The following is a 14,171-nucleotide window of genomic DNA, read 5'->3' on the forward strand; positions in this document are numbered from 1 at the left end:
TTCATACAATGGAAGGGACTGAGTACAACTGAGATTACCAGTGTGTGAGACAGAATGATAGAATCATGACTTAATAAGGTCATATACACAGATTCCATCCATTTTGTACGGCTTTGATCCCTCTAGTGGCCAAATTGCTGTTTTCTACAATTTGGGTATGATGATTCCTAGACTTATGCTCTTAATAGGCTTTTGAAAGAGTCATTTTAAAAACTGCAATCCAATAAGATAATGAAGTTAAAAGTGGCTATTAAAAGTTAAAAAGGCCTTTTTCTTTTTAATATTACATTTTAATGACGATATCCTATTAATTTAGGGATTTGGTTGTTTATGAACAAACAAGGTAACATTTAGTTTTTTAAAATAAACTACATCAATATCTACTCATATAAATTTGATATCCATTCTCAGGAAAATATAGCTACATACTCTCTTTAATATAGTATTGTATATTATATATAATACTATGTTATATACATTTTTTTCTTCAGATGTATTTTCTAGGTGTTCACCAAATTATCAACAGTGACTATCTCCAAATTATAGTTGGAGGGGAGAGTTTCTTCAGAGTAATGAAACGCCAAAGAAAGGAACCTAGTTCATTTAGCAGAATTCTGTAAACAGGATATTTACATAGATTGTTTTGATATATTTATTCGGTGAAAAACATGGTTTCACATACCAGATTTTTTAATGCATCTGAGTCTTTATTCTACAACACAAGCAACATAAATACAGTATCTTTTAAAATATTTTCTCTTTAGAATTTTCATTTTCACCTCAGATAAAATGTACACAAAATACACTTGCAAGCTTGCTTACAGGAACCTGTTAAACAACAGACAGATTATATCAAATCAAATAGTTATACCAACATACAAAGGACAGTAGTTTTCATTTTTTAAAAAATAAATGTGACCAACTGACTGAATAAGAAGGCAAAACAAAAGCTGTAGTTCCTTGACAAGTCCTTTGGGGTAAACAAAATGCTTCAAGGCTCCTGGTGCAGGGGATTGCAAAGATGAGTTTTGCATTCTATGGATAAAATGGTATACTGACTCAAATCATTATGGCTATACCAAGCTTCAGTAATTTATAATTTTCAAAGAAAACAAGTCTAGTCTTTGGCATAATACAAGAAAGAATAAAAGGACCCTTACCACCCATTGGCTTTACATTTAAGAGTGGGAAATGGTAGTAGGGGAACCGATTATAACATAATTTATCTAAGTTTATTCCTCTTAGAACAGCAGGAAAATCATCTCTCGGCACGATTAGGGCAAGAAACTTATTATTGGCTCTCCCCTCCCACTAAAAACAAATCAAGAAACAAAAGCAGACAAAACCAGCCTTCCCCTCTGGGCACTTGTTCCCGCCCTGATCATGCCATGCCTGGGATTTCTACCACATGGTTTCAAAGTGAAACCCAAAATACCAAAAGCGTTAACCTTTGTCCAACTTTACCTATTTTGTGGGAAACCAATTTTTATTAGAGTGAACTACTTCCAACAAAAATCGGATGAAAGACGACAGAGGGAGGGACAGAGTTGCCTGCACTTGATCATGAGGCAGCCATGGCGGCCACTGGCGGCTGGTGGAGTCAGGGCCATGCACTTCTGATGTGAAGAGAAATTATGCTTCACATGTTAGTTCAAAAGACTGGCCTTTAGATTTCTCCCTCCCCTTTTTGGCACCAGTTGGTAAGACAAAAATTATTTCTAGAGATTAACTTTTAAAATTTAATTCAGTATCAGTTATTATTAAAAGAACTAAATGCACACATAATTTCCAAAAATTATCATGGGAAATGCAACTGCAATAGGAAAGCTTCAAATTATTTCCATCTACCAAGGCAAAAACTTCAGTTCTTGACATCATTGACACTGATATGCTTTCTCATCTAATTCTAGTAAATATAGTCATTATTTTCCACTTATATAACAGTTTAAATAATGTCAGGATACTTAAAAAGAAGTCTTTAAAGAAACTTACTGAACCAATAAAAATTATGTGTAATTAATATGTTTATAAAAGGGAGATTATTTTAAGGTACTTAATATTTTTTCTTATTTTTTTTTAATAGAAAAAGAATTTCCAAAGTGAATTAAGTGAATAAAGAGTTAGGAGATAAACTAAGGCCCCATTTATATGTAACATGATTAAGATTTCACTGTACTCCCAAACATACTGATTCACTTGGACATTTTTCTCATCATTTGGAAGATGAGATAATAGATATGGTCTCGGTTGGGTAGATATGTGCACGAACATAACATATTTACCATAAAGTCCTTAAAACAGGTACATATGCTACTCAGAAGGGAATTGGTTCAGTTTGCAAATTCCCATGAAGCCAGTTGGTAGACTCTTTACAGATACATAGGAAATTAAAATATTAATTTACACCAGACAGTTAAGTGAAAGATGAAGGCACATCAAGTAGTATGATACCATCTTGATGTGCTGATATTCTGGTGACTGATGAGGGATATAAAACTACTGGCAAGGGAGCGACTACTCAAACATTTCTAGAGCCAGGAGCCAAGGTTATGATGGAATCAGCATGGAAACATCTCATCAAAACTGTGTGGACAGAAGAAATTAAAACACTACATACTTTAAAATCACCTTCAGTACAAGTCAAAAAGTCAACATGATACAAAAGGTTGTCCATAGAGTTAATGTTTTCTAAATACAAAGACGAGAAGCTCACACTGATCTCACTGTTCCATAGAACGTATACATTCATTGTCTTCTAGCTTGTAAAAATCCATTGTTGGCATGATAAACCTGGAAACTGGGAAGGTTGAACAGGAATGCTGTAGAGAGTCCAAGTTGTCTGCCCAAGGGGAAGTTCAGTTTTTCTCTAGTGCTTGATAAGTCAGGCTGATCTTAAAGGGAGTAGTTAGAAACTTTTTCCAGGCATTGGTTCTCAAAGTGTGGTCCCCAGGTCAGCAGCACTGGCCTCAACTGGAAACTGTTAGAAAATCAATGCAAAATGCAAATCCATAGGCCTACTGAATTGGATACTCTGGGCACGGCCCAGGAATCTGTGTCTTAACCCTCCAGGTGATTCTGATGTGTGCTAAAGTTTGACAAGTACTGTTGTAAAGTCATAAGATACTAGACAACCACTGCTCGAACCTTTAGGATAGGAATTAATAGTACAAGTAACTCCTGGTAGTTAAAACGGCTGTAATGACCAGAGTTGGATGGAATTCAGCAGAAGCTGACTGCAGTTTTATCAGTAAGATATGGCCAGCTAGTCTCTCCTTTCCGGCCCCCGGCCCCACCCAACCCCCACTTTGCATTATTATACAAAGATAGAGGGGAAAGGTTCTGTATGGTGTGAGTGGTGTGTTTTTCTTCAGTTAATAAGTAGTGCCCCTCTTTACAAGGAAATTAGGCATTGTTCTCAAGTAAGTTTCTCTTACATTATCCCAGGGGATGAATTTTTTTTTTTTTTTGGTCTATCTTCCCTGAAGTAATCATTGTATTTTGGAATCTAGATGGTGTTTTAATCAAAAATCTTGATTAAGTTATTAGTTACTTCCACATCAAACACATATATTACAATATAGCCAGAGGAAAGGGATCTCACAGAAAGACAGAGACAAAAGTTTTCTAGATTGCTCTACTCGTGAACAAGGAGAACACATTTTTTTTTTGGATGAGGCATAATTATAAATGAGTTCTTTACCCAGTTTCATACATCTTACCATATAATAAGCTCATATATCCAATTAAAAAGTGCTTAAAAATAGTCATTTGCTTTTTAAGGCCACACTAAATTTCCCTAAATGGTACCCAAGCAGATGTAAATTCTGTCATCCACTTAATGTAATATGTTGGGGTTTTCCTTTTGCCTGTTTCTTTATCTACGAAGCAAGTAGAATATTTAGGTGTTACAGTGTATGTTACTATGGATAGTGACCTGATGCCCACAGTACCTGAATCTTTAAGCTATCTTGTCTGACTAGTTGTTTCCTCCTCAGAGAACGCACATTTTGAAAAATGGTCATTTTTTGTGCATATTCCCAAAGTTTGACGATGACCTACCATTGAGTCCCACATACTTCCTAGGGAAGTAGAGAGGCACTGTTGGCTACAGGGCACTTTATTCTGAGTGATTAAATGGTAACTGAAAAAGGTCAACAGATCCTTTCATTCCAGACACAGACTGTCATGCTTTTCTGTATAACATCTGGCCATGGACAATATTATTCCATCATTTCCACCTAACTTGGTGAGTTTTTAAAATTTCCACTGAGGATCTGCTTTAAAAGTTTAGATTTGGTTTCTTTATATTATATATGACCTTACTATGCCTAAACACTATTTTATTCTTTCTTAAATTCTATTTGAAAAATCTCTATAACATGTCTCTATATAGGGACATCAATAAACTATCTTCACCTTATTTTAACTGGTTAATTTCCTGAAACACTGAAGTGTTTGTGCACTTAGACATGGTGTTGTAGAGAGACCTTGGCCTTTGAATTCAGAAACATCTCTTTTGCAACCAACTTTACCCTTTATGAGTTATCTTGGACAAGTTTTCTGAACCTCTCTGGGTCTGCATCCTCATCTGAAAAAAGGAGGGCAACAATACTGATTTCACAGTGTTATTGTGGGAGTTAAATATGGTAATCTAGGTTAAGGTCCACAGTCTCAGAAGTACTCAGTGATATCTCCCCAACCCCTGCTGTTGGTAACCTCTTGCTACTATTATCAGTTCCAAACAAAGGTCTTCATGTGCTTAGTCTGATGGGACTGATGACATGAATGCATTTTTCTTTCTGAGAAAACTTTCCTACGTGAGCAATACTGTGATGTATTTGGGGAAGTCAAAAGTGTCTATTAACATAATTGCATTACCTTCTTATAGTTAAGGCTATGTGATTTTCTCAGCTGACTTTGTATAAGCCATCTCCTTAGAACAATAAGAACGATAGCAAAGCCTAGTGATCATTGTACCAAGAAGTTTCAATTTAAAGGTATTATGGAATTATGTTAACATTTTGTCATGCTGGATTTAGTCTGAGCTGATATATGTTAGTATCTGTGTTGGTCAGTCAAATAGCCTCAAAGTGGTAAAAAGGTGTCCTAGTTTTGTATTGATGGAGAAGGCAGAAAAATAATCATAAGGGGAGAGATGACAGGAGGGTGTAAAGAGGTAGCCTAAGCATCTGTAAAAGCTGATCAGGAGATGTACAAAGTAGGAGAGATGCTGTGAGCAATTTATTGGCCCTCCCTCAAATCTCCCATGGTAAGGAGAAATCTGTTGTAGAGTGTGGTGTAACTGGCTGGGCTGTTCAGTCAGGAATTCTTTTGCACTTGAGTTTTACAAGTGCTTCTTCATTTTGGAAAAGATGAGCACTTTTCTTCACTGAGTGAAGTCGCTCAGTCGTGTCCGACTCTTTGTGACCCCATGAACTGTAGCCTACCAGGCTTCTCCATCCATGGGATTTTCCAGGCAGGAATACTGGAGTGGGTTACTATTTCCTTCTCCAGGAGATCTTCCTGACCCAGAGATTGAACCCGGGTCTCCCTGCATTGTAGGCAGACACTTTACTGTCTGAGCCACCAGGGAAGTCCCTTCACTTTGGAAAAGATGAACACTTTACTGAAATATTATAAAAAGAATAAATCTCAACCATAGGGTAACACACTTTTGGCAGTAAATACAGGCAATTAAAAGCAAGGTGCAAAATCTTATTCTGCTTAGATCTGAAAATAAATGGTAACAGCTATTGAAACTACAAAGGCTTTTCTTGACCTTGGTCTTTCGGAGACCATGGGAGGGGATGAAAGAGATGGGGAAAGGCAGAAACACCAGGAAGAGGGATGGACCGAGGGGGCACTCTGCGGAGAGACCACTCAACTATGGGTTTTTAATTATCTCTTTTTCTTCTCCACCCCTGTGAAGATTTGACTGACTTCACTGGGACCTGAAGTACTATACTTTGGAGATTATTTGCATCAAGCAATGTCCTTTTTGAAAACTGCTGATACCTCTGAAAAGTGTTACTGTGGCTTAGCTAACTTTCCAGCTGAAATCCGACATGGATGTGGTGCACAGTGCATGCTGGGAATGGAGTTGGGCTGAAGACCACTGTAGGCCTAGGGGTGGTCTAGAGAAAAGATGATGCAAAGGGACTGAGACCCTCTGACAAAATTGTAGGTAGAGAATGGATGTACATTCTCGCATCTTTTATTCTTGGGACCTGTAATTAAGCTGGTACTAGAGCAGCGTTTGAATATAGTGTGGGGTAAACTTGTTTTCATAACTGTGCCATGGATCCCGTGATAGAGAATAAATTCTGATTTCTAAGCAGTTAACAACTTCTATGACATGACATTCATAAATTGAGACTGGCTTCCTTAGAACTTTTATACTTTATAAAAAGTGCTAGGTATAAATGTTTTGTAATTAATTTGCTAATACTCTGCTTTGCTGAAGCTCCTCTCTCACTCCCATAGTTTGCGGAATACTCACAGGTTCACCGGGAAATGAACCTTAGCTAAGCTATAAAAAGAAACAAAACAACCATGGTGTATGGCTTTTGTTTAAAATAAAAAAAAAGTATCCAACTTTGAATTCCACTTAAAAAATACACAAAGTCAAAAGTACAGAACACAACTCACTGCTATCCCAACGTCATTGCCTGTTAAGATCAAATTGTTCATCTGTCTCTAAACCTGCATTATTGTCTAATGAGCAAAAACTGAAGGCAAGGAGTGTTTTGTGGAACTGGAAACATGTCTTCTGAATTTTGTGGTGATCTCTAGATGGCATAGAGAATGATAAGGTTTTCTACTTTAGAATGCCCAAATAAATCAGGGAGCCCTGTCTTCCTCTTAACCTGTATAGAGTTATATATTCCCATGGAAGACAAAGTTTAAAATACTAGCACTGAATAAAGCTGTCGGTTTTAAATCCTTACTTCCATACTGGAGAGTTGATGCTTTAGGGATAATAAATTTTCAATAATTATTAGGAGCTGGGAAAATTATGACATATATCTTAGCAACTAACTCTTTAGAATGTGTATGAGTGGGCTTGATTGAGGAATTGCAATCACTTGTATAATTTAATATTAAATATACTATAAATAATAAGACAAAGATTCCAAACTTTTAATTTAGTGATAATTAGGAAAATAAATATCCACTTAAAATAATGGCCTGAGTAAAAAGGTCTCAAACAGATGGCCAATCTATTTGCCAGAGAGGAGAAATATTTTAAATTGAAAAACTTTATTTTCTAAACTTCATTCTATGACCTTTTCTCCTGTAATTTTATGTTATTTTGAGACTATAGCATATATGAATGACACTATAATTTTATATGATTGTTGTCTAATATTTTCAGACTTTAAATGGTTTCTTCATCTTTTTCTCCACCCCTTCCAGCTGTCCCCCTACCCCATACTTCCTGCCCCCTTCCCTGAGAAGTCTGCTTACTGGATGACGAATTCTTGAGTTCCTTTTTTCCAAACGTGTTGATATAAAACGAGTTGTTTTGTTTTCTTAAAAACCAAATGTTAGACCTTATATTCAGATTATTGTGGAGCATAGAAACGTCTGTGCAACGAGGAACTAAGGCACCATTTTTGCTTTCCCTGTTCATTTCTTGCCTGGGAGCAAAAGCAAAGACTAGTGGGACCGTTAGGGTGGCCGGTCAAGTCATCTGGCACTGTATCAGCCAATACCACCGGGTACTACGCATCGAAGGTTTCCATGCCACAGACTTAAAACCCTGCCAGGAAAGGACTTTCTTCCTTTAGAAGCAGGGACATGAAGGCACAACAGTACCTTACATGAAGTTGGCAAATGCCAACCAGAAAATCTTGACAACTTAGGAACAATTTTGAAATATTCTGGAATATTTTACAGAGGAAGTGAATCTTCCCTTTCTTGATTCAGACACCCGAGAATACATTTTTTCCAACTGTTTCTTCCCTGCCGAACTCATAATCATAATATAGTTCTTCCTCCAATTAATCATGTCTGATACGAGATGTCTGCATGTACATCAGCTTGCCTTACCACCAGATATTTCTTTAGCTATTGCATTTTAAAAAATAATCAGTGGATCAATGTAGTGTTTTCATAGGAGTGGTCCTTGAAAGTGACCCATTTTTGGGGATAACAGTACAGGCAAATGCATTGGAAAATAAGATTTGGAAATGTGTCAAGGAATGTAGACTCTTCAGAAATGCTCTGCAAAATTAGAGTATCACTCGTGTCATCCACGTATAACCTTAATATCCAGATTAGCCCCAGTGCTGATTAGTTAGGGACGGACTGGGTGTTCTCTGAGACACTGGGGCTGGTGGTGGGGAAAATGCTATCAGTTGGACTGGCAGACATACTCTAAACCCTCCTAGTGTTTGTCCGTGAGCCTGGAAGGTGGGTCTTCTACATAATGATGTCATAGACACGGCCCACTCTACCGAGCCACTCTCTCACAGCCTGGCGAACTCTGATGTCAGTCACGTGGCAGGTGAGCTGGCTGATGCAGGGAAACACTGCTGGCTGGAGGGCTGTGAAGGTCTGGTCTGGGAGGATCTGAATCTGATTGAGGACTGTTAGCACCATGTTGGTCCATGCCTAAGAGAAAGGAATTAAAGAAAGTGAGCAGTCTTCTCCAGTGGTTTCATGTGTACACTTGCGTGTGGCTAATCTGGGAATGAGTTTTCTCAGGCTTCCAGCTTCAGTAAGTTAGTCTTCACTTTAACGTGCTTATGATAAAATGTCAGCTTAAGTTAATATAGATAAAGGGTAGCAGAGACTCATTTAACATTAGGGATATCTTATTTTCAGTTTTTACAAAGTACAAAATTCTTATTCTTCAGATGTTTAAAAAATCTCTTGCCTTCTCATAATGAGTTTCATTGGCCACAAGACACTTAATCGATAGCCTCTATAATACCTAGAAAACTTGGAAGAGGTCTTCCCTGGTAGCTCAGATGGTAAAGAATTTGCCTGCAATGCAGGAGACCCAGGTTTGACCCCTGAGTTGGGAATATTTCCTGGAGAAGGGAATGGCAACCCACTCCAGTATTCTGGCCAGGAGAATTCCATGCACAGAGGAGACTGGTGGGCTACAGTCCATGGGGTTGCAAAGAATCAGACAGGACTAAGCGATTAACACTTTCACTTTTTGCCTTAATTTAGGATAACTTCTAAAATTATGGCACTTCCCCAATGGCTCAGCAGATAAAGAATCCCCCTACACAGGAGACACAGGAAATGCGGGTTCAATCCCTGGGTCAGGAAGGTCCCCTGGAGAAAGAAATGGCAACCCACTCCAGCATTCTTGCCCATGGACAGAGAAGCCTGGCGGGCTACAGTCCAAAATGTCACAGAGTCAGACACTACTAAGCGTGCAGGCATAGCATAGCATCTAACATTATAAGCAAATCTTCAAGACATGAAAAAGCAACTAAGATTTATTTGTCAAAAATGTCATCTGTTAAAGAATAACCTTACATCTCAATCTGGATACTTTTTCAAATCTAGTTTAAGATAATTTTTGTGGATTCTGAATTATGAAGTTTAGTTCTATGTCCAAAATACGTCAGTGCAAACAAGTAGCTTGCTAGATGCATACTAATTTCAAATTTATGTTCATTATAGGAAAACACTCCTGTATAGGCTTACAGAATCCTGCCCAAATTGCTCCTAACTTACTGTGCCTGCAACGTAAACCAACAATTTAAGATAAACATCCAGATTATTTCCAAAGGGCCCTCGATAAGTCTAGAGCCTTCTATTTCTCTCTTCCCATCTCCTCTTTTCTTAAACTGATCAAAATGGTGCCACTATTCTTTACTTCTCAAGCTAATTTTTGGGATATACCATACATGGAATTACAATTTTTAAATATATAAAGGAATAGGAACACTCTGAAGAATGAGAATTTTGTGCTCAGGATGGGCTAGAAAAACAATTCATTGGAATAACCACATAATATGCACTTTGCCTTTTCCATTATATAATTTTTCATAACTAGAGAATTGCTTCAGTGCTAACTTCAAAGGAGAAACTCAGGACTCGATGCCAGTTAAAGTCCATTCATTTTCTAAGCTTTGGAGTCATCTTATTTACACGGGGGCGGGTGTCCGAATTCTCGATAGTATGTGTTATAACCCATAAAAAGAATTTCTGAAATTATCTGAGAATAAGATTTCAGTTTCGTAAGGATATACTGGAGGCTCAGGACGTGTCTGAGTGCTCCCTGAGGGGGACAGGTGGCTCCCTGGTACCTAGCCGCCTTCCTGCATGGCCGGGCGCAGCCCTTTGCATGCTCCGGTGCGCCGGGACCCACCTGGATCTGGGCTTCCGCGTCCCTTGTGGAGACACTCCGCGAGCTGCCGGTGGAGCCCGAGCGGGGCCTCTTCTCCTGGCGCAGCAGCTCCGGGCCGGCGCTGAAGGAGTGCCGCATCTGCCCCTGGTCCATCAGATGCTGGGGCCGCTGGAGCAGCGGGGAGCCTTGGCCCCTGGCGCCCAGCGCCTCGCCCTTCTTCTCCACCTTGGCCTCTTTGGGGAAGACGGGCAGGTTGTGCTGCTGTTTCCTCTTCTTGTACTCGGTCATCAGCTTCGAGATGGTCTTGTCGGCCGCCATGGTGTAGATTTTGTTGCCCGCGTTCTCCCACCACTCCTTCTTGCGGCTGGGGTCCCTCTTCTCCACCTTGGGGCTTGGCGGCAGCAGCAGCAGCTCCCCGCCGGTCGCCCTCAGGCTCAGCGGCTCGCCCGCGGGATCCCGGGTCTGACTGCGGTCGTCCTCGGAAGGCGTGTCTTTCCCCGAGAAGCCCCCGGTGGACGGCGTGGAGGACTCGGACTGGAAGGAGGGAAGGATGAAGAAGGGGTCGCTCTTGAAGAGCGGGGCCTCCTCCGTGCTGTTCTCCAGGTCCAGGTGCATCTGGATGTAGTTGTTGCACAGCTCCATGCACAGCTTGTGAAGCCTCTTGACCAGCCACACCCAGTCCGCGTTGCTGACGGGCTGCACGCTGAGCGAGGGCATCCGCGCCCTCCACTGCCGCTTCTCCTTGCCTCTCGGGGGGCTCACCTGGGCGGTCTCCTCAAAGATGTCTTCATCTTCTGATGAACACTGCTGGGACGAGTCTGTGCTCCTCTCGTCGTCCTCAAAAAGGACCTTCTTCACCTGCTCGGCAGTGATGGTTTCTTGGTTGCTGAGAACCGCACAGACCAGCGCGTGGAAATAAATGTTGAAACTCATGGCGGACTGGCGGTAGAGGTTGGCAGCGCCCCCGATGCCAGACACTTTCTTCAGCAGGCACTTCAGCCCCGGGCTGGTGTCAAACTCTCTGGCCGTCCTGTAGGAATCCAGCAAGAGGTCGAAGATGACGGCCAAGTTCTGCATGGAGATGTATCTGAGGAAGCCAGCCAGCTTGGCTTCTGGCCCTTGGATCTTCTCCTCCCCAGGAGAGGGGCCTTTGACAAACTCTTCTAATAAGATATCATATAAGTTCTGGAGTAACACTTGATGGGATAGTAAACTCACCACAATTTCCCTGAAAGAAACACTTCAAATGAAAGAAAAAAAAAAAAGGCATTGGTTACCTGCTGCCTTATATGAGTTACCTTAAAGCAAAACCAGAATGACTAGACAAAGTTACAAGCTACTTGTATTTTAATGTCTTTCTTCAAAAAGGACACATGTTTTTGGAGGACATTACAGGATGACAGCTTTAATCATAAATAATGGAATTCCTGACCAAAAAAAAAAAAAACAAAACTAGGAGCTATAGAAGTAATGTTATGACACTGAGTTAACAATTGTCAACAAGCCTTGGGAAACAGAGCAATTTTATAAAAACTTTTTAACCTAGGCACAATTACAGTATGTAACCTGTTTTCTTTTGTAGTTGTGAGTAGTAAATAAATCAAGAAAAGACAATTTCTGTTGAGTTATATTAATTTCAGGCTTCCCAGGTGGCGCCAGTGGTAAAGAATCTGTCTGCCAATTCAGGACATGCAAGAGACGTGGATTTGATCCCTGGGTCCAGAAGATCCCCTGAAGGAGGAAACGGCAACTCACTCTAGTATTCTTGCCTGGAAAATTCCATAGACAGGTGGGCTACAGTACATGGGGTTGCAAAGAGTTGGACATGACTGAGCAACTAGGCGCACAGATACATACTAATTTTAATTGGCCTTTAGTCTACCCTTTGGCATTTTTCCTCAAACCCAAGGCTTTTATTATTTTTAAAGTATTGGCTGATGCATTTTTAATAAATAGAAAAATTATAGTTAACATTATGCTTCGACCTTTGAGTTCATTACTTTTCCTCAGTCTCACTTTTTCCTGCCTATCTATGAATGAAGTCTTTATTTCACTAAGATAGGCTTAAGAGCTAACAACCTCTATTATCCTTCGTATCTAGGGAATGCCAAGAAGTAGCTAATTGCAAGATTCCACAGTATTTTTTTCTCCAAAAGCATAATTTTATTTTGTTCAGGGGTAGCCTCTGAAAGTACAAAGTCAGGGTGTGAGAGTGTATTGTAAAGCTGCTACGCTGGGTGCATATATGTTTACAATTGTTAGATCTTTTTCATTGACCTGCTGATCATTATGTAGTATCCTTACTTGTCTCTTATAATAGTCTTTATTTTAAAGTCTATTTTGTTTGATATGAGTATTGCTACCCCAGCTTTGACTTCCATCTGCATGGAATACTTTGTTCTATCCCTTCACTTTTTGTGTGTGTCCCTAGATCTAAAATGGGTCTCCTGTAGACAGCATGTATACAAGCCTTGTTTTTGTATCCATTCAACCAGACTATGTCTTTTGGCTGGAACATTTAATCCTTTTACATTTAAGGTAATTATATGTATGTTCTTGGGCTTCCCAGTGGCTCAGTGGTAAAGAATCCTCCTATGATACAGGAGACTTGGGTTTGATCCCTGGGTTGGGGAGATCCCCTGGAGGAGGGCATGGCAACTCACTCCGGTATTCTCACCTGGAGAATCCTATGGACAGAGGAACCTGGCAGGCTATAGTCCATGGGGTCACACAGAGTTGGACATGACTGAAGCGACTTAGCACTCACGCACATGTGTGTGTTCTTATTGCCATTTGGTTACTTGTTTTGGGTTTCTTCTTGTAGATCTTTTTTCTTCCTTTCCTCTTTTCTCCTCTGGTGATTTGATCACTAAATTTAGTATCGTGTTTGGATTCCGTTTACTTTTGTGTGTTTGTATCTATTGTAGATTTTCGGTTTGTAGTTATCATGAGGTTTTGATACTGTAACAGTCTATACATACATAGGATTGCTTTAAATCTCTAGGTTGTTTTTTAATGTTAGTTTATTTACTTCTACATTGGGTCTTTCTCGAGTTTCAGTGATCTTTGGCTTCCCTTGTTGCAGAGCACAGGATCTAGGTGGGCAGGCTTACTTGTGGAACATGAGTCCAGTATCTCCACGGCATGTGGAATCTTCCCACACCAGAGATTGAACCTGTGTCCCCTGCACTGGCAGGCAGATTCATCAGGGAAGTCCCTGCTGGTGTTTTAATTCTGAATGCATTTCCAGTTATCACGCATTTGTGCTCTCCTGTTCTCAGGACTGTCGACTTTGATAGCATATTTGTGGGTGGATGATTTCCTACCTTTATTGCATGCTTGCCTTTACCAGTGAGCTTTTCCACTTGTAATTTTCTTAATTCTAGTTGTGGCCTTTTCTGCCTACAGAAGTTCCTTCAACATTTGCTGCTAAGCTGGCGTCTTCCTCGAGGGCTCATACCAGTGAGCACTCCCCCAGAATGACTGCCACAAGTGTGCACATCCCTGCAGTGAACCACACCTGCCCCCTTGACCGCCTCCACAGGAGAGGCTCCAATACTAGCAGGTAAGTCTGGCCCTCTCTTATATGAGGTCATTGCTTTTTTTCTCTGGTTGCTGTGCACTTGAGGCCCCGTGTGCGCCCTCCGAGTGGAGTTTCTGTTTTCCTCGGTCTGGTGGAATTCCTGCGATCAAATCCCACTTGTCTTCAAGGCCAGATTTTCTGGGGGCTCATCAGTTCATCCTCCTGTTGCCAGACCCCCAGGCTGGGGAGTCTCAGTTCTGGGGCTCAGAACTTTTACTCCTGTGGGAGAACTTCTGTGGTACAACTGGTTTCCATTTCGGCTTCCGGGTCGCC

The 14,171-nt window shown here is 40.5% G+C and overlaps 1 protein-coding gene across 2 annotated transcripts in view; it reads right to left on the reverse strand.

The window, feature by feature from the left end:
- Positions 1-617: 617 nt before the first annotated feature.
- Positions 618-14,171, reverse strand: part of ARFGEF3 (ARFGEF family member 3) — a 175,905-nt gene continuing 162,351 nt past the window's right edge. For both annotated transcript variants that reach the window (XM_065931272.1, XM_065931271.1), the window contains 2 exons: positions 10,337-11,555; positions 618-8,616 (listed from right to left, as the gene is read on the reverse strand). In XM_065931272.1, coding sequence (XP_065787344.1) covers positions 8,425-8,616; positions 10,337-11,555 — 1,411 coding nt within the window. In that variant the 3' untranslated portion in view covers positions 618-8,424. The remainder of the gene's footprint in view (positions 8,617-10,336; positions 11,556-14,171) is intronic.

The sequence above is a fragment of the Muntiacus reevesi genome, chromosome 3, assembly GCF_963930625.1.
Source record: "Muntiacus reevesi chromosome 3, mMunRee1.1, whole genome shotgun sequence".
In the NCBI taxonomy this organism is placed as follows: Eukaryota; Metazoa; Chordata; class Mammalia; order Artiodactyla; family Cervidae; genus Muntiacus; species Muntiacus reevesi.